The sequence below is a fragment of the Pygoscelis adeliae genome, unplaced genomic scaffold (assembly GCF_000699105.1).
Source record: "Pygoscelis adeliae isolate BGI_AS28 unplaced genomic scaffold, ASM69910v1 Scaffold156, whole genome shotgun sequence".
Taxonomy (NCBI): domain Eukaryota; kingdom Metazoa; phylum Chordata; class Aves; order Sphenisciformes; family Spheniscidae; genus Pygoscelis; species Pygoscelis adeliae.
The window spans coordinates 4,917,911-4,938,607 of record NW_008825016.1 but is presented as its reverse complement, the minus strand read 5'-3'; the positions used below and the strand labels follow the sequence as shown (position 1 = coordinate 4,938,607).

The following is a 20,697-nucleotide window of genomic DNA, read 5'->3' as shown; positions in this document are numbered from 1 at the left end:
ATGGAAGTTCATTCTTAACCCTGGACAGGGCCAAATGGGTCAGTACTTCAAACCTTGTGCAGGTCATCCAGCAGCGCAGGCGAGGTAAAAGTCCCACTCCGTTTGGTGTGCTCTGGGTGTGATTTCTTTTTATGATTCTTAGATTGCTCTGGCTTCACTCTGACGATGCTCAGGTTTTTTCCTAATGCACTGGTATGACCAGCCACGCGACAAATGCCTCAGAAGCAGTGGAGAGCAAAAATGCTGGTGTTTTCTCAACTTAACTAATAGTTACATAAAAGTTGGGAGGTTTGTTCTTCCTTTCATTCTTTTCATTGAATTTCATTGTTGTTACCCTTTTGCTTGAACCAAAATTTTACTTACAAATATTTATTTGTCTTTTATCATGACTTTTTTTTCATTATAAGCTCGACACGTTTATTAGCAGCTGCTGACCTCAGTGAAAAGCATCCCACTAGTAAAACTTACTGTAGTTTTATTTGGAAAAGGATTTTGTGCACTCTGGATATGATTCAGCCTTGTAAATAAATGAAATGCTTCACCCTGAGAGAGAAAAAGGAACGCTTGGCAATAAATGACAGGCAGGAGATTGTTCTTGTGGTGCTCGGTGCAATGACTTAACACCAAGGTAATTCAGTGTGATTAAGTAATCCTTGCGCCTGAATACCCTTAAATAATAAGCTGCCTCGTCAGGTGAAGTACAGAGTGCCTGTAGCTTGTGTTGAATTTCTTGACAGCTCTAAGTGCTCAACAGTTTGAACAAAGCTATGTGCCTCCATCCCTTGTTCCAGCAGGCAGGTTAGGTTCCTTTGGGTGACAACCCCATGTGTTCATCCTCTTCCCATAGGGTGCATGTTCCTGTCTTCTACCTCCTCCCAAGAAAAAGAGTTATCTATCCATCGTTTATCTTTGTATAAGGGAGAAATAGCTTCTTTTGAGTTGGGAATTTGCGTTCTTTCCATCTGTGTCCCTCTATGTAAATCCAAAGGGCCACATTCACTGCTGTGCACTGCCACAGCTCCACTTACTCTGATGGAAACAGGCCAACTTTTGCCAGCTGTGAATTTCACCTAGTGGCTGTAAAAACTTCCCTGTGTACGGTTTTCCTCTTGTTTATGCTGATCGCTTAAGAGCTTTTCAGTGGGAAGAACATTTCTCCCAGTCAGTGGCTCACTGCTGCAAAGTTAACCGGCAGCTGTTTGTTCCCCAAGGTTGGGCTAAAACATGTCATTCTCTTGACGCATCTGAAGAAAATGATGGCTGGTCTAGTGCTGAAGATCCGCTGAATTCATCGGATGCAGAGGAAGAAGGAGGAGGAGGAGGAGGGGGAGGCGAGATGAAGCTGGTAACCAGAAATGCTTTCCTATCGAGCTAAGCGAATGTTACCGATCCGTTGTGTGTGGCAGTATGTAGGAATGCTTTTGAAGCTTGCAGGAAGGAAAGTGTCTGCCTTGAAATCCTCAGCAGGGCAAAATTCCTAAGGGAATGGAAAATATCCCCTTCTCTTAAATCAGCTTTGTGTTTGTACCTTGGGAAGGTCCATCTGTGCCATTGTGTACGCGCAGACCAGTGAGACCGTGACTGCTTGTGCCATATAGTGCAGCAGTCAAGCAATGACATGCTCAGCTACCATGTTAAGACTTCCACACATACATCGTGCCACTAGTTTGCCAGCTTGGTTTTGGTTTTGTTTTTTTTCTTGGGATTTTTTTGTAGATATTTGAATTAATTGTTGTAATGGAAACATTTCACTGAATGTTTTTCAGGGTGTGAGAATTCATGTACTGAATTTGCATGTAACTGAACAGCAAAATTTTACTGCCTCTCAGTATGTATATTTACACTGTCTTCAGCATGTATGTGCACGAGAAAGGAGGGAAAAGTACAAAAATTTTCATAACAAAAGCTGCAACATACCTTAAATTACTCAATAGAAATAATTTGTTTATGTTTTTCCTCTGTATGCATTTAGACTCCTGGTAAATATACAGTTGTGACTGATTATGAGAAAGGAGTTTCTGAAGAATTTACAGTGAAAAGTGGAGATCTAGTTCAACTGATTCGTGAAGGGGAGGATGGACTTTGGTACGCAGATCTGTGTTTGGAAACTTATACGCAGAACTATGTTTGGAAGGCAGTTGTTTAGGGTAAAACTTTCAAAGGCATGAAAGGAAGCAATTTGACTTTTTATTTTTATATTATTTTAGGTATGTAAAGAACCTGAGCACTGGTAGAGAAGGTTGGATCCCAGCAAACAATCTGCTGATGCTCATAGGCAATTCAAAATCAGCTCAATCTTTAAGCAGCTCTGGTAGGCTATTTATTATAAATGAGATGACTGTCTCTCTGAAGATTCCTATTGTGAAAGTAAGTTGTGAAAAACAATAACCATATCAGATTTTCTTGTGGTTTTTTTTTCTTTCCTTTCCCTTTCTCAGAATCAGGCACTGCCTCCAGCACTTTGAGCACATCATCAAGTTGCAGCGATAGCTGCAATGCCAGCAGCACCAGCTTCTCGGACATTAAGGGCTAACATTAAATTTTCACCCCACCTCCACGGAAGGTAAATCCGGAGTTTGTCATTTTGTGCAGAGTTCTGGATGTTGGACTCAAACAGCGAACCACCGGTTCTGTGTTGCCAGCTTTGAGTATTTTCACTGGTGATTTTTACAGGTTCTCCAGAAGATCCCAATGAAAAGTGCATGGAATGTGAAGTTATGAATAAAAGTTAAACGATTTGAAATAGGGTCTTGCAAAGGCTTCTGCTCTGAAGTCTGAAGCTGCAGAGCTCTTAGCATAAAACACATTTTCTCCTTGATATACAATCAGGTTTCTGTAGAACTGTATCATTTTGTAACAGGCAGGATCTGAATGTGAGCAAACAAAATGTGTTCAGTGCTAAATCCTTATTGTAAACTAATAACACAGCAATCACTGTACAGGATAGGTGTGAAGAAAATAAATCTGAGTTTACAATTTCTCCTCCCCAAAACCCCCTTTCTCCAAGGACGTACCTCAGTCAATGCAGCCAATGTGACTCTTACAGCAACCAGGAAGGAGGTTTGGTCCAGCCTTTTCTCCTCTCTTGGGTCTTCAGGATATTCTTCCGCTCCCTAGAGACTGGGATGCAGACATGATCAATTCACTGACCACAACAGCTTCAAAAGAAACTATTATTTTATCGTTTCCAACATTTTAATGATGTGTGCAGTGGAATAGCTGTTTCCCGAGGTATTTTGGCCTCACAACCAAATTCTTTACCAAGATCACTGAGTTTACATAGCCGTGGCAATTGAGTAGTATCTTTTTCCTTACGCAGGTGCACAATGAAACACAAATGTTCTTATTCACTAAATGATTTCTTAATAAAAGGTAATTGCATGGTTACCTTCAGCTTTCACAGTTAACATGCAGTTACAGGCAGAGGAAGCTTGTGGCTGCGCTATGGGTCAAGACCCTTCCTTCAGACGAACCTATGAGGGCTAGAAACCAGACGTATTTTTAGTCAACAGTGTTTGCAGATTTACTCAAAGAGAAAAACACGACGACATAGTTCTTCTATAAAAGGGGAGCACGGGAGAGAAAAAAAATCTTTATTAGAGAAGAGTCAGGTTTATGCTACAGCCAAGTATTTTAAATTTTTTTAAAGGAAGGGTAATGCTAAACTTGCCATTTTTCAAGGTATGATGTAAGCCAATGTTGTAAATTTTCACCTTGTCAGATGTTCTTTGCACTTCATCCTTACAAACAGTCCAGAACTGTGTGCGTGTATGGAATATTGTATTCATTCCTGTCCATCTCTCAAATATTTTTACTTGTACAAAAATAGGTTTTTAACTGATTCATGTATCATATTACTTAAAAATAATGTGGACATTAAGAGCGTAATTTTTCAGAAGCAATGGGAACTGCTGTTAATCATCAGACCCTCTGATGGCTGGGCCCCGAAGTCTATGCCAGAATTTTGGATTTTAGAGGCTGCAGCTTAGGAAACGTAAAGGACAAACACTCTAAAGGATGATCTTACTCCTGAGTTGCAAAGGCAACCCTACCCCAGACGCAATCAAAATGCAGGTGCCCATGGTCAGTACAAATTGAAACATATATATACACACACACGTTTATGTACATATCAACGTGTATGTATGTGCTTGTGTGTATATATATGTGTGTGTAAATATGTATATGTGTGTAGATATAATGTATCAATGTAAAAGATGTATTTATAGTCTTCATGCTGCTGAATGTGTCACTTTACAATTCATAAATACTTAGGTTTCTTGCAATACTGCAATATAAAGGCCGATCAGGGTTTTACTTCAGGCATCTTTTCCAACGCAGAAATCCTCTGATCTTTTTTTAATTATCCCATATAATACTGGGCTGACCGGGAATATTTAGTCTGATATTTAACAATGGAATGGCAACATGAGATTCAGCTTATCTCCATCTATGTAAGTTATTTTGTAAATTTTCTGTAACATAATTTACTTATATATTGCTGTCATTGCTAGGATGAGACTGTCCTTTCATTTCTCACCACAGCCTCATTTGTGTTATTTTGATGGTTTTCTCCACATCGTTGCACTTTAATACAACCCATTTCACCATTTCCTTTTTTACTGCTGTTGTGAATTAGAAGTTCAAAGTCAGAGGTCTCTATTGTAATTATGAAAATTTGAATAAATTTCAGCGCTTCTTGCTGAATGCCTTTATATAGACATGCTCTGTGTTTTATTTTAAAAGCTTCTTACGGGTGCCATATAAAAACAGAGATAGGTTGAAGGATTTGGAACAGAAAACCGGGTGGGTCTGGCTGTTGCTTGTCAGGGTCCGTGTGTTCAAATCCTTTGCCTACTCATTCTGGACCATCTCAGAAAAACACCATTCTACCCTTGTGGTCCTGTCTCGCTTACCTGGCGCACTGGGGAATTAAAGCATGTCTGCAGGCTGAGGATAAGAAATGAAAGCCAGTGCCAGGTAATCGGATTGATTCCCTTTCTCCCACACACCCTTTTTTGAAAGACGGCGCACGGCTGTTGTGTTTTCCCTAAGAAAGCTGTGTATCCCGTGGTTCCCCTCCTCCTGTACGCACGCTCCTCTTGATCCTCTGGTCTTAGCAGAACAAGTTGGAGGTCCAAGTCTGGCAACGGCTGCAGCTGGGTGAGAAACAAGAAACCACATTCACACTTGCAGCATCTGAAGAGGAACATGTTTCCGCATTCACTGATTTAACAGCTTTAAGGACCATCACGCCGTGGTAGGAGGTGAATTTCACACTGAACTGGGGTGATTTGGGCTGAGTTGGTGGCCGTGTGCAATTACACGATCCAGCTAAGCTGTCACTGGGATTTGATTGCTTTCATTTACTCTTGGTCTTGTTAACATAACAGCTACCTCTGTAGTAGGTATTCCTACTGTTCTGAGCAAAAGGGGGTCCAGCCTTTCTGCGCACAACCACATCATACTTGCTACAGCAAAAGAATGAAAGAATTCCAGCCCAGATTTACCTTAGTGGAAAGTAAGAGTTTTCTATATAAAAGCCTAATAATGATTGATTTCTTTTTAATTGTAATGATGTTTATTTCCTATTGCAAACACTGGACTTATCTTGGGTTTCTTATAACTGGCTCAAAGTTGGAGCATGGTCTTCCCTAAATACAGAGGCTGTTTGCTACTTGGAATTCAAAACCCTTTCTCCATTCTCCACAGATGTTGTCAGTGAGCAAACTGAGGACTTTGGACCATAATGCATTTACATCAGTTCTCTCAAAATGACAGGGACTCCCCTTCCCCTTCTCTGTCATACGTCAGGTGGTTATTATGAACTGCACTGTAAAGTTCTGAGTGTCCGCGCAAGTCCCCACAATTAGCAGTCTCCCTAGATTTGTGTGGGTGAGTGCTGGATCAGCTTGGTACGGGGGAGCTACCCAAATTCAATTCCCTTAACTTAGGATGTAGGAATAGAAGAGCCAGATTCTGTTGTCCCTTAAGATTTGGTGTAAACTGTGTCTAGGTACCGTATTATCAAAATAAGATGTTTAGATGTTGAAATAGTTTCTCTGGGCTTTCATTTGAAAGGAGATGAATATGTAGCATGTAAGCTGCGATGGCCACGTTAGCAATAACTACTGTTTATTTTAACAGCTGTTAAGGAAGATAAAGATGAGATTTTTTGGAGACTCATAAGTGGCTGGAAAGAACTGAATGGCCATGCAAAGACTCTAAGAGGGCAAGGTAGTTTTCTCACTTTAAATAGCAAAGCACTTGATAAATAGCTGCTCCTGCCCTGAACAAACACCCTGACAGGATGAGGCCAGCTGCGGCAGGAGGACAACCCAAGGTCTTTGGCCAAGGTACTAGATGTGCTCCACTTACTTTGTTCCAGGGAACTTCCAGAAACCCTCTTTAAATGCTGTCCCACTTATTTATAAAATTTCCCCTTCTTCCCTTAATACAACCAGGAAAGAAATTCAAGGCTTGTGAAACTTGGAGCGTGTCACTTTTCTATGCAGGTGGCTGTGCAATAACATGCTCAAATAGCAATATGGGGACCAAAGCACCTGGTCTCCTTAATTGGTGAGCTGTTGCTTGAAAGGCAGCAGGAGGTGCTCCTGAGACAGAGCTCAGGCAGAGGGATGCCAGCTCCCTCACCAGCAAGGTTGTATTGGATTTCTCCTGGCTTTTTTATTCCTTTCCACATTATTTCCAAGCCTTTGCACCTCAAGCTGCTATGCTCGGCTGTAACACATTGGTCAGTCAGAGATCAGAAGGTAGAGTGCAGAGTGCAGAGGATGGATTATTTTTTGAGGCAAGCATGTGGGGCTGGTGGGGCGAGGAGCACAGGGCACAAAGATGTTTTAACTTGAAAAAATGCTGCATGTTATCTGCCAAAGTAGCTGGCTGCTGCCAGTCCAGCAGCAAGCTCCCCTCCTGCCTCCCAAGTGCTGCACCATTGCACCCGTGCTCCCTCCATCTCCAGGGAGCAACTCAGTTATCGCCCCCGCCCCTTCCCCAGGCAGTTTTTTTCCCAAATCAGCTCCCAGAACAGGCGCACTGTTCCCCTCCCTGAGCGGTAGGGCCCTCGCTTGCTCCCGTGGCCACAGCCTCTGCAATGTTAGCACGATTGCCACCAGGGACAGCCTCCAAAGGCAGCAGGGCAGGGGCACAGGGTGCCCAGGGCAGCGAGGCGCTGGAGGGCTCTGCGGGAGCATGGGTAAGGCCAGTACAGCTGTTTCGGCATCCATTCTCTCCCTCGGCTGCTCGTGTGCTGTTGTACATGGTTAGCTCAGAATACCTCGTCATATGTAAATAAATACACACCACACACCCCCCGTCAATGGGCTCCAGCCGTTCTGCTTGGCCCGAAGGGCGTTCACAGTGAAGCGTCCTCACCCAAAGCTTAAGCCTTTTCTTGAGAAACCTGGGGGCAGCATTATGTCTAGACCAAGCCTCGAGAGAAAAAAAGCAGCGTGGTGTACACAAAAAGCAGGCTGCAAGACAAAGTGGCAACGTTTTCTCATCCAACCTAGCAGTGTAGCAAGAAGATGAGTCCCTCAGCCCTTCGCAAGGAGAGGTCGAGTCGCAGCCAGGGCAAAGGCAAACCACGAGGAGCTCTGCCAGCTCCTCCACGGCTCTGGCCCTGCGGAGACAGGCCAAAATCACCCACAACATTAAATCCCGATAGCAAGTAAGACAAGAAGAGATGATGTACTGAAATATGCTTGCTGGGCATCTTTGCACCTCTCCCAAGGACCACTGCGGCCACCGCCGCCTGTACCAGCAGCAGCCTAAAGATGGTGGTAGAAAATCAAGGATCAGGTTTTGCATTTCTATTCTGAAAGGTTTTTACTCAGATTAGCTGGTTTGGTGCTAATTGACAAATCAATTGAAGTGAATTGATTAATCACCTTTCAGGTTTTTATATTTACTCATTTCACATCAATTGGCCAGACAGCAAGGTCCCCAGCTGCATTTAAAAGACTACGGATTTACCAGTGGTGCTGTGGCAGCTGTGATGGTCTTGGGACACAGTCAAGAGAAGGGCTGTACTAGAGTTAATACCTCTTATTACCAACTGAGATAGGTGGCTTAAACAAACTTTGGGGCACACTGCCTTTATTTTAAATCTAATTTTTCTGTGTCTTTTGTTTCCTTTATTACCGGGTGTCTTTGGATATCCTCCTCAGGCAGCAAAAGAAGAGGAAGAAATAACACACGTCAAGATTAAAAAATAAAATGTTAAGTGCGTGCATTCAGAGCCGGTCACAAAGAAATTCTCAAAAATATTATCTCCCCATCTTCTACTTCCTCTTTACGAAAATATTTGCTCTATAGGGATACAGAACTCAGTCAACAGGCAAGTCATTTTCTCCTGGAAAGAAATAGTTCTCTTTTGAGGTCTAAAAAGTAAATAATCCGCTTTAAAGCTTAGCGGCATGATATTCATATATTTATAGATTAAAACAACAGAAGCAGGAAATTATTAACTTGATCACAGGCTTGGCTTGCTTTTAATTAGTCTGATAAATGAATGATGGAAAGTTACTATTGTTATTGGAGATCTAAATTGAATTTTCCATAAATTTATGAGGCAGCCTGTTCCTAAACCTTTCTTACCTAGACACAGCCTTGTCAGCTTACTCAAATGATGCCACAGCCTCTTTGAAATGGAAATTATTGATTTATTTTTTTAAGTTGTTCCTGAGTGCTGACTAGAAAACTCATGTTTAAATGACCAGTGACCTGTTGCACAGCTCCCAATAGCTTCCATACCTGTCTTCTCTTCAACCCCAAATATGAAACTAAAAATAGCAAATTCGTAAGAGTTTCTCTTTGAAAAATGTCAGTAGGAAACAAAACAAGAATAAAGAATGGTATGTTCTGAGACATCAGTTAATCACGTCTTCCAGGCTAATGTTTCTGCTTTAGATTTTTTTATTTCACATTGTTAACATTTTTCATGTTTAATTAACTTTTTCTTTTAAATAAAGCAAATACTTTTTTAAATAAAGCATACACTAAAAAATAGCCTAAATCATATTTTCTGAACAGCTGTCCCCAGACTGATTCTAGTAGCACCCATGAGCAGCAGGGGTGCATGTTTGCATTAATATTTTACTTGAAATTGCTCAGAAAACATAAGCCAAGGCTGAAGCCTGCACTGGCAAGGAGATTTATAGAGCAGAATACTAGGGCAATTCTCATGAACTACAGCAAGACCACACAAGAAGGAAAACGAAGTAAGACTTAGGGATCTTCTGGGGAAGAAAAGCTAACGAACTGACGTTTGCTCCTCTGGCTAGGGTGTAAGAGAGTAAGGAAGGGGAGCTCTTCTTTAAAAACACAGCTCTTTAACCAAAGGAGTGGCCCGGCTGAAGTTAGTAGGAAACAGCTTTGAGACAAGACCTGTGAACATGAGGTTCACGAGCAAAGAGCTGTAATTAAGTCCTGGGACTGCTGAATCCCCAGCGACCCTCCTCATGGGCATGGTCACCCCTGTCATCCCTGATGAAACCTAATCGCATGAATTTTTCTTGGAAGAAGGACTGTCCCCATGTGAACTGATTGCTGTTCCCAGCACTTGGGCTTCTCCCTGGGCTCTAAAAATAGTGAGTGTTTGGCTGTATTCCCAAGCAATAAAAGCAAAATCTTTCATGCTTAAGGGATGCCAGCAGAGGAAGACAGAATGAAAATACTGCATCAGTCCTAAAGGATGTACAGGATCTGCACACTACGGAGGAAGAAGATGAGAAAGCAAAGGGGTGCCATGGTGCAGAGGTGCTGTGATGCTGTTGTGGAGTGGAGGGCACCCCACCCTCCCTGGCAGGGAGACACCCACCCAGCCTAAGGAAACACGGCGGGGGGGGCAATGGGTGCAGACCCAGGCTGGCCTCAAGTGCGGGAGGCACAGCCTCATGCTCCGATCTGTGTGACTCATTCAAATAGACAGGGATAGACCTTTCCCCAAGAAGATGAGACAAAGAGAAGTTTTCAAGCAGCTCCGACAAGCTTAGCTTTAGTCTTGCTAAGCTGAACATGCCCTTGCTATTTTCAACTCACTGCCGTAGGCAAGCAAACAAAGAGGAGGATCACGTTGGCAGGCTGTGAGGTGTGGAGAGGGTTCCCAAAAAGCAGAGGCAGGGACAGCGTTGGGCTGCTGTAGCTCCTTTTGTATTCCAGTAATTGGCCTCCTTCCTCTGCCCCAGGACAGGACCTGCCACGGGTCCCCGACCACCCCAGGAACCGGGCTGCTGGGAATTAGCCAGGCTGCGATCCAGAGAAGTGCCTGGATGCCCCCTCTTGGGAAAGCAATTTCAAAGCAGGACGTTCAGCTGTGCGCACCGCCACTGAATAACAGGAAAGCATGCGAAGAATGGCCAGGAGCCCGGCTTTCCTAAGCAATCACGACTTCTGCAGGGAGTTACGCCGAGCGTTGGCAGCAAAGTAAAAATCCAGCTGTTGCTTTTCTTTTGCTGTAGCGTTCAGATGCAGAGCTGACCCCCCTTCCTTTCCACGCAGGAAGGGGAGAACGGCCTGGAAAATCCTCCAGCCCTCAGGCAATGCTTCACTTCTCATAGGCAAATATGCTCTTTACCTCGCTGCTATCTTAAGTAAATATTTCCCCAAGAATGTTGTCAGCTCTCTAGTCTGATGCCATTAATTGATTTCCATTAAATCAGAGGACTGCTTGTGTTCCAGCTAAAACACTGCCTGCAGATTAGCCCCTCAAACCCCTATCGTTACTAATGAAACATAACGTGGATCAGCTTAGCACCTCTTCCAGCTGGTACAACTTGTGCAGCCACATAGGTCTTGCAGTAAAGATGGAGAAAAACAGTGTAGGGTGTTTCCTGCTGGTTAATTAGTGTCTCCAAGTAAATTCAGCCAGAAGTGCAGAGTTTCAACTGGTGATGGAAAAATGGGAAAGGACAGATGTCAGTGGTTCGATCATACTCCAAAGCACTGAAAGGCCGTATCTCGACTGCCGATTCAAGTTAAATATCACGTCACTGCTCTCTGCATGCTGGGCTATGTGGCCAAGTTAGTGCCAGTCATACAGATGCAGGGTCCCGGCATCTATGTTTGTCAAGAAAAAGGTGTGTTGGGTATAAAATGAAGGCCCAGGGTAGCAGCCTGTGTCATCAGCATCGCCTTTGCACAGGTCAGGAGAGCGCGCTTCAAAACCAAGCTCCCCGCTTGTGTGAAGAGGGCACATTGCAGGATTTGCATGCGCTCTTCTGCGCAGCTTGCTGGACTGTCATGGATCTTTTTCTGTGTCCATGACTCGCCGGCCCCTCCTCTGGCTCTGAGCATTTGAAGCTGAGCTCTTTGGCCAAACAGTCCTTGCTGAAATGTCAACACACTACCGGGACGCTGGCTCGCAGGATTCATCATGGTTTCCAGGCAGCGCGTGGCTTTGTTTCTCTGCTTTCTGCTACTGATTCCTCTTTCTCTGGATGCAGGTATGTCGTAGGATATGGCTGTAATTATGTTTACTGGCAACGGACCTCTCTCCTGTTACTCAGACATAATTTTCATTGCAAGTTTTAAGCACTGTTGCATGTTTGTCCTGCCTCTGCTTGTGCCTGCGAGTTATTCTAAGGCTCTTGTTTGCTTTCAGTGATGGCATCCACACGCTTATTTTGCCAACTAAAGGAAAGGACCTCTAGACTGCTAAGTGAATCTATTATCTCACTGCACAGACAGCAGGGAAACCATCAGCTGTCTGCCCACTACGTGAAAAAAGGAACTTGGATTTATTGTTATCTCATATTGAACTGTGGTATTTTTCAAAGCAAAGAATCAATAGTCTGTCATTCAGCTGATGAGAAATTAAAGAGGTGAGGATCCGCCCTGTTTCGGCAGCAGTAGAAGGCAGTGAGGTGGTAGCTCTTCGGTGGCTCCAGTACGTGTCTGAAAATCGGCTCCCAAATTAATAAAGCAGACCCGGTGCTTTCAGATTCCCAATTAGGCATTGACTGGGTCTCCCACACTGCAGTGAACAAAGCTGGACAAATACATAGCAAAATCAAAAGCGTTCCAATGTAAATAAGTGGAAAAACGCCGAAATAAAAGCGGGAGGATGTCCCCAGCCATGTGCCCAGGCACGCTCCTCTGTCGGAGCCTGTGCCTGTGCACTGATACACGTGTCATGTACCTGCAGTGGAAGGTTAATTAAAAGCCTTTGAAGAAAGCCATATTAAATGCATACAGCCTGACTTTGAAATCACACAGAAAGACCCAGCTGAGATTCCTACAACGGGCAAATGTTTATGAAGCAACCTGGGATAAACTCAATGCACGCCACACAATATTTTATTCCTTCAAATAACTTTGAAATATAGGGAAAATTCCTACTATTTTGCATGTAATTCAGCAAATGTTCTGATTACACAAATGTTTAGAGACACCTCACCAGACTGGAATAAACCCTCCCAGGATTTATGTTTGTGTGTATGTCGGTGAGGACCCACATGAGCCTTGTCCTTCAGCAACCACCTCAGGGCCCTTCCAGCAGGTAGGAGGTAACTCCCGCTCTCTCAGGGGTCATGTAGTGGAGAATGTCCTGTGGGAAAGGCAGGTGATACACATCAGCTTCAATCCCCAAATCTACCCACAATCCCAGGTGAAATAGTTAAAAGCGCTGAAATGTAAATTGTTGTCATGAAGCTCCTGAATCCCCTACTGACATGGAGGAGGAAAAAAATGCAAAATTAATTATTTCAAGACTTGTTCTGTGTAGTACATGGAGCAAAAGTATACCGCAGCACTGGGACTTCTTGTTCATTATCCTGAATTATACCGGGAGGGCATAGTTGTGTGATGTGCTTGTATCCTGAAGCTGAGGAGCAGATCAGCGTGGTGACAATGCTGTCAACTCTTTCAGTGAATACTTCTGTCAGTTGGAAGTTGGTGTAGCTCTACGCTGTGAGCTCTGCTCACGTCTGCTATTGAACCTGTGTACCCAGTGTCTTTCCAAAGCACGGCAGAGACGCACAGGGGGAAGACCCACGTGGCTGTGGTCTATGGTGCTGGCAGCAGCTAGGAGCCATCCGCAATGCAAACAGCATTGTCTAGCCTTCCTATGTACCTTAATGTAGCCTTTTTACAGAAGAAAACTAAAGATAAATATATTGAAGCGGTGGTTCTAAAATTGTGGTCTACCAGTGGCAGGGGAAGTCCCTTCTGCAGGGCCAAAGAGTGAAGGGGTGTGAGATAACACGGGTGAGGAATGGAGCACTGGGGAGTTAGTTAGGGGTGGCTGTGGTCCACCTGTCACCAGTGACTTACTGTAGCGAGTACAGGAAAATCGGGTGTCACCATGTACGTCAGCGCTAGATAAAGCAACACATGCTTTTCAGCTGCTAGAATCGAAAGAAACTCTGCTGTGCCTGTTGAGACTTACTATACGATGTGCAATGGTACCTTAGGAATCACTGACACGCAACGCTGGTGTAGCATGCCATCTTCTCTTAAGCTCTGGGCTCTGTAAAATTCACGTGCTGCCATTTTACCTGGGAGGCAGGCCAGAGAAAGGAGGCTCTTTCACATTTGCCCATTTCTTTTCTAAAGCATCTCAGAAAAACCCTGGGAAGCAGGAAAGCTTTCAGGGGAAATCGTCCCCCTGTCCTCCCTGTCTGGAGAGCGCAGTTGTGCGACAAACAGAACATGCCGCTGTTTTTCAGTCTTTCTAAAGCAGGAAGAGGCAAGCAGCGTTCTGCAACGGCAAAGACGGGCCAACAGCTTCTTCGAAGAGATAAAACTGGGGTCACTAGAGCGAGAATGCATGGAAGAAAAGTGTTCCTTTGAGGAAGCAAGAGAGATTTACCACGATGATGAAAGGACAGTAAGTAATGCGGGGCTGGGTGAGCACTCGCTGTCAGATGGACTCCCCCTACTCAAGGGTGTGCTTTGACACTTTAAACCATGAGAGCAAAAAAAAGCACTTTGTGTCCTGCTGCTTGCGTCTTTCTCTTATATTTATAGGGGGACGTGCAGCAGGAGTGAGTTGCAGGAGGGCATACTGCATGGGCCAGCCCAGGCAGTACTGATCTGGGGGATGGTGGGAAAGTGGATGCTCTCTAAGTCGTCTTCCCAGCCCCCTAGTAATTCCTGGCCTGACAATACCTTAAATTATCGTATTGTGCAACATCTCTTTCAGTCAATCCCACCTCAACTATATGGAGGTTATTGATGAATAACCTATTTGTGTGTGTTACACGGTGCCCTCCTCTATTGGTATATAAAAATAATGTAGAATGTAGGACATAATTTAGAATATTTTATGGATATCAACTTTTATAAATTACAAAGGCAAAGGGGCATCACTGTGGCTTCCTGTAACCCCTCTTGTACTACAAGGGCTGTAGGACTTAACCTGAGTTAATTTTTCTTTAATTAAATCTCGCATCTTTTTCTTCCAGAAAGAGTTCTGGCACATCTATTCCGGTACGATCGTTCGGGATGTTCTAGCAGCTGCGAAAACGCTCCCACTGCTGCAGCTCTTCGCGTGAGCCGGACTGACACTGAATGTTTTTACAGACCCTAACCAGTGTGACTCCAACCCCTGTCAGAACGGCGGGAGTTGTGACGACCAGTTTCAGGATTACGTGTGCCGCTGTCCCGTCGAATATGAAGGCAAAAGCTGTGAAAAAGGTCAGCTCTTGCATAGCTTAACAAAATAAAGATGTCATTATTAATTCAAATGCAAGGCATTGAGATAAACAGTAGCAATTATTATCATTCTGCATCATTTTAGCAGTGACAGCTACTGTTCACACTGCCTGCAGTATCGTGTGATGGATCTAACCAGCTGGCAGTCAGGCACTGCAAGGCACCAAGATAATTATTACCCTATGATGATTTTGTAAAAAAAAATTTTTTTAAAATTGCCTTTTTTGCCCGGTCTGAGAGAAACAGAGGAGGGTTTTTTCCTACCCAAGTGCTGAAGTTACTTTGATGTAGAAGCTCGGTGCAGTATGTGAACGAGAACTACGCTGCATGTTCCAAAGCCCGAGGGGACAGGTCCAGCGGTTAATGAAGTCTTTCCATTGATTTCAGTGGGCACTGCACGCTGAGTGTTACACTTGTACCCTCAGAACATGCTGAGCACAAACAAGGACTAGGCACTCGTCAAGTCTCACCAGGCAGTCTCAATGGTCATCCCAGAGCATCCTTCTGCCAAATGGCAAAATACAAAATAGTTACAACTTTTCAGTCGTGTATTATGGTGGTTACCACACAGTTACACCACCTCCAGACAGCTCAGATACTGTATAAATGCAGAGTAATTTAGTTCAGTTCTTAGGCATAGACTTTTCCTCTCTAATCCCTGGAGATCCAGGTCTGCCTCGCTTTTGCCAAATGGAAGGTGTTTTTCATGCAGTCACTGTACGTAAGTCAGAGAAATCTGCTTTGCTGCCTTGCTTCCCTGTCAACATTTCAAGTTGCAATTGACTCATGGTAAGCACCAAAATCCACATTTGGAAACATAAATACTCTTTCTCTGACTTTAGCCATGGCTGACAAACTGAAGTGCATTTACGACAACGGCGGCTGTGAACAGTACTGTACTGATGAGCAGTCCGAGAAACGAGTGTGCTTCTGTGCGGACGATTACATTTTAGCGAGTGATGGCGTGTCCTGCATTCCCCAAGGTAAGATACTACTAGCCCGGTGCTAAGTCTAAGCCAGCCCTGGAAGAAAAGTTTTCACGTACACATCAGGAGGTGCAAGGTATGACCCTTAGCCACCAGCTCCCCACCTCTTCTTCAAGGGCAGAGTCCAGAGCAGTAGGTTTGGGCTTCTGGTGGAAGTTAGACACCCCAGAAGAGCCGCTGGGGAAGTGTGCACACCGAGCAGGGAGCCCTTTGGACCCCTCCTTCCTGGCCCCAGAGGTAAAATATTTTGGGAAAATATTTTTGGGGCAGTATTGTTTTACTGTTGGATCTCCAATCTGAATTTGTGACCATGGATTTTATTACCATATTTATTTCAGCACAGGAGTCAAGAGAGGAAGAGACCTATTAAAACCAGAGAAAATCAGTTATTCTTCTTTTTTTTCCTCTTTTTTTTTTTTTACCTATACAGTAGGACCAATACACTTTTGATGTTCCTCTAGCCGCTACGGCTAGATATTTCTCTTACTCATCTAACACGGTAAATTTCAACCGGGACTAGGATAGCACAAGTTAATTATTTTTCCAACACATAAGCTGGCACCTGACTCCATTGCAGATGCCTACTTCAATTACTTTATTAGAGGGGAAAAAGAGACCCCTGGGGATATGAAAATAATGGACAGAGCTGCAGGGAGCATGCGAAGTAATTCTGAGGGGTAATGCCCCCCTACACACACCTCAATGGAGCACTCATGCAGAGAACTGATAATGACAGCCTAGCTCTCAACAACAGCAATTTCATTAGAAAACAATGTCTAGTAATGCGCTTAGCCCTTATTAGCAGATTCTGCAATATCACGTGATGGGGAAGCTGCTTTTGTTAAAAGCTGAGAACAACGAATTCAATATCCCCCACAGGCTTTTCAGCCTGTCTTCCCCTGCGAGGAAGACGTATTTGTTGCTGCTTGCTTCTTGGGGACCAAAATACCCGTAGCACTGACCGTGTGTTGCGAGGAGACAAAACCGTGTAACTGCCAGACTGCCAGTCCCTTCACCGTCCTTCTGGCATCTCTCACAATGTCCCTTTCAAACACCCAAACTTGCGTTGCCCCGCATACAGCGTTAGAGGGTATGGGTTTGTGTTACGTCTATGCTGAACTTCCACCAGCTGCCACCACCGAGCCAGTCCCGTTTCTCCATACCTTGCCTGTTCCTGTAACAGCTTGATGCTGTCTTTGCGTCAGGTGAAGTAATCAGCACGTTCAGGCTATTACAGATCCGCGGGGATGTCGGATTCAGCTCAGCGCAGACTATAGGGCCCTGGCTCCCAAACTGACAGAGGGTGAGCACTCGTCCTCACAGTGTTATCGCAGAGTGACTGCTGGATGTAAGGAACGGTGTGTTTGGTTACAGCACAGCCACACGGCACACAAAAAAACCCAAAGGTAGACCTCCTTCTTCTTGAAGAGAAAACTCTGTTGGGTGAAGGATGTACTGAAAACACCAAGGCTTCCTCTGCACTGCAGCTCAGTCGCAGGTTCAGTCCTCAAGATTTTATTCTCATATTGCCAATCTTCACATGCTTGCTCAGGCTAAAAACAGACCTTAGACTGAGATGTGCACTCCGGAAGAATCAAGGATGCTCTGGACCCAAGCAAACTAGGCACAGTCTGCCGGGAGGCATACCAGAAGACATCGTGTCTGCTCTTAGGAGATCTTCGGGTCCACCCAAACAAGGGATAGCAAGCTGCACGTCCCACGCTTAAGCCTGTGTCTCACCCTGCCGTGGACGCTGTGCACTTAGTATAACTGAGTTAAAGTCAACAGGGTTGCTGAAAATATGTAGACTACAAAGCTTGACAGAGTCACTTCTGCTCTCCAGCCTGCAGCCTACCTCATTGTGTTGACATGTATCTTAAGCAGGTATATTGTTTGCAAACTCCTGTGGTAGGTGAATATATGTCAATGATACTGTATGGGCCTGCACTCTATTTGTAAAAGCATTTCTGGCTGTTTCCGAACAAAAAGACTACTTACCTGCTGAGCTGCTTTAAATTACTTTTGAGAACCCATGCTCCCAGACTAGAAACCAGTTTTTCAGCTAACATAACTTCACTAAAGACCTTACACATTTTGCTGTGAATTCAGTGCAATAAAATCACACTTGCTGCCCTTTGGGGTTTTTTTTTCTTTTTTTTTTCAGTGAAATACCCATGTGGAAAAATACCAGTACTGGCAAAAAAAAATGCAACTACACAGGGGAGAATAGTAGGTGGTTTAATCTGTCCTCCAGGTGAATGTCCATGGCAAGTGAGTCTTCAGAAATCTTTCATTGCCTTTTTTTTTTCCTTATGAAACCACTATCTTAAATTCATTGTTTTAAATGTTATGTTAAAAATCCATAAAAAGTGCCAGGTCTGGACAACCAGATTCCTTCTTCATCCGTAGCCAGCAGATCCACCTGTTTCAAGCATGCATCTTAGCCTTGTTCTGCAGTGCCTGCTTTCATAGGAGCGGAGTGATAATACAACCTCTATCTCCTGACCCCTTAGTCCTTAACCTTGCTGCCAGCAAGAAGTTTAGCTGCAGCTTGCAAGGATATGCTCTTGGCCATAACAGGCAGGGTCCATACTACAAGATGGAGAAAATGTCAATGGAAAGACTCCCCCCTCCTCAACTCTCCAGACAATCAGCATCATATTCTCCAAGGCAGTTGCATAAAGTGACAGAAAGAAGCAATATAAAACCTGACTACTGAGATTCAGGTCAAGTGCACATTTGATGTAAGACATAAATTTGTTTTATCCTGACAGGCCCTTATAATACAGAATCAGAAAGAAACGTGTGGCGGTACCCTGCTTTCCCCAGAGTGGGTGGTCACTGCAGCTCACTGTTTGGAGCATACTCATCCTAAACAGCTTCGGGTGAGACTGGGTACGTATCTTTCCCTGCTGATGTTATCAAGCTGTGGTTGTGGTGGCAGCTTCTCATCCTGACAAACCGGAGTAAAACACAAAATGTGCAGGCTTTGGTAGTATAAGGGAATTGTCCTTAAGAGGTGTCAGACTAGAAACCCCCTATTGCCTCAAACTTCTGAGGAATCAAGGAGCTGCCTGGCATGACCTGCAATTAATAACTTTTCCAGGTGAACACGCAATAAATTACAACGAGAAAACTGAGCAAGAAAGTGGAGTTGCCAGGATAATCATTCATGAAGAATACACGAATGGACAAGTCAATAATGATATTGCCCTCCTGAGCCTGGAGACACCTGTGAATCTCACCGATTACGTGGTGCCGATATGTTTGCCTGAAAAACGGTTTGCAGTGCATGAACTGTCCTCCATCAAGTTCTCCACAGTGAGCGGGTGGGGACGCCTACTAGATGGAGGTGCCACCTCTTCTGTTCTGATGAGAGTTGATTTGCCACGTGTAAAGACACAAGAATGTGAAAAGGAGACCGATTTAAATATTACAGAGAATATGTTCTGCGCAGGAGACCTGACCGGCGTTAAAGACTCCTGCAAGGGAGACAGTGGTGGACCTCATGCTACGAAGTACAAGAACACTTGGTTTCTGACCGGGATTGTCAGCTGGGGAAAGGGCTGTGCTGTTAAAGGCAGCTATGGGGTTTACACAAGGGTATCCAAATACATCGACTGGTTGAAGAAAAACATGGATTAATGATGTTGAACCAGAGCATTTCCAGGTCGTGTTGTTGCCCCTCAATCCCTCTGTGCCATTTTCCTATTGAAGCATTCCTTCATTGTCTTAGATATGTGATACATGTGATACCCACACCACTATTAATGATTTGAAACAAGCCTAATGCCTACTTGAATATATAAAATAACTTCCCTATCAGTACTGTTTGTAAACTTGCGTGTCTTGTCAAGTGGGCACAGAACGGCCATAACGACTCGGACTCAGGGTCCCTCTCGTTCTGCATCCATTTTCTGCTAAGGGACAGAGCTAGATGCTGAGATAAAGACTGTCAGCAACACATCAAGCATACCACGATCCTTCCTCCGGCTACCCTCTCAACTTCTGGTAATCAGTGATGTACAGACTTCCTGAGACAGAAGTTGCATTAGGTTGAATAGTCATGAATGAACCTGTTGTCCACAAATGTGTGCAATCTCTTTTGAACACATTTATGCTTCTGGCTTTCACAACTTCCTATGCTGTAACGTAATGATGCAATAGCAGAAGAAATAGAAAAAGTGTTTCTTTTAGCTTATGTTAAAATAGCTTTCTTCAACAGCTGCAGTGGCAACAGGTAGATTTGAGGGGGGGGGAATGACTGTAGAGTCTCCAGTACAAGAAAGCTGGGAAAAGGTCAATTCCACATTTACAGGTCTGCTACGAAAACTTGATTTTAGTCTTCCTGCACCAAGCATTATTGCAGTAAGGCTATTAAGTGTAATATTTAATCCTATATTTATGAGCGGTGAAGAATACCACTGATTTAATCTTACCTTTGCCTTGGTATTATGCTCATCGACACAGAAGAAGGCAAATGAAACGGAATGTTTGTTTAATTTGCTGTCCAGTGTAATCTAAATTGTACTCTCTGTCCTGAGATCTAAAACCAGACACTTACAATTGACCATACTCTATTATTAGGGGAAAACATTGACCTTATATAGTACATATACCATGCAATACTGAACAACCTATAACCTGCTTTCTGACATAGAAGAATGGTATACTATTCATTTAAGTAGTGAACTGAATTGGGAAAAGCAGCAAATTCCAGAGACCTGAGGAACAAGAGCTCTTACAGTAGGAAAACATACCCCAGAGGTTCTCATTACTCCTAAAAGGAAAGCATGTATGCCAGCAGAATATATGCCCAGGGCGGAAGGTGACCAGGAGCAGCGACCAGCAAATAAAACCTCGTTTCCATTGAGATGAGGCACTCAGCATTGCAAAATCATCCCTCCAGACCCCTCAAGCTAGAATAGTTTTGGGTTTTCCATGCTCCGATAGGACGATTTCTTCTTTGTAACGTTCCAGTGTAAATACTGACATTTATGAACAAATCATCATCTTCCAGAAAAAGCGTAAAATG

At 44.0% G+C, this 20,697-nt stretch overlaps 2 protein-coding genes across 2 annotated transcripts in view; both read left to right on the top strand.

Annotated features, from left to right (window-relative positions):
* Positions 1-4,713, top strand: part of MCF2L (MCF.2 cell line derived transforming sequence-like) — a 92,468-nt gene extending 87,755 nt beyond the window's left edge. The window contains exons 27-30 of the mRNA XM_009326278.1: positions 1,212-1,345; positions 1,973-2,085; positions 2,208-2,311; positions 2,439-4,713. Of these exons, the coding sequence (XP_009324553.1) occupies positions 1,212-1,345; positions 1,973-2,085; positions 2,208-2,311; positions 2,439-2,533 (446 nt within the window). The 3' untranslated portion in view covers positions 2,534-4,713. The remainder of the gene's footprint in view (positions 1-1,211; positions 1,346-1,972; positions 2,086-2,207; positions 2,312-2,438) is intronic.
* A 6,682-nt stretch (positions 4,714-11,395) lies between these two features.
* F7 (coagulation factor VII (serum prothrombin conversion accelerator)) lies at positions 11,396-19,307 on the top strand. The gene is made up of 8 exons (XM_009326277.1): positions 11,396-11,465; positions 13,689-13,849; positions 14,427-14,451; positions 14,545-14,658; positions 15,519-15,659; positions 17,827-17,933; positions 18,437-18,557; positions 18,769-19,307. The coding sequence occupies exons 1-8, from the start codon at positions 11,396-11,398 to the stop codon at positions 19,305-19,307; spliced, it is 1,278 nt and encodes a 425-aa protein (XP_009324552.1).
* The last annotated feature ends 1,390 nt before the right edge of the window (positions 19,308-20,697 follow it).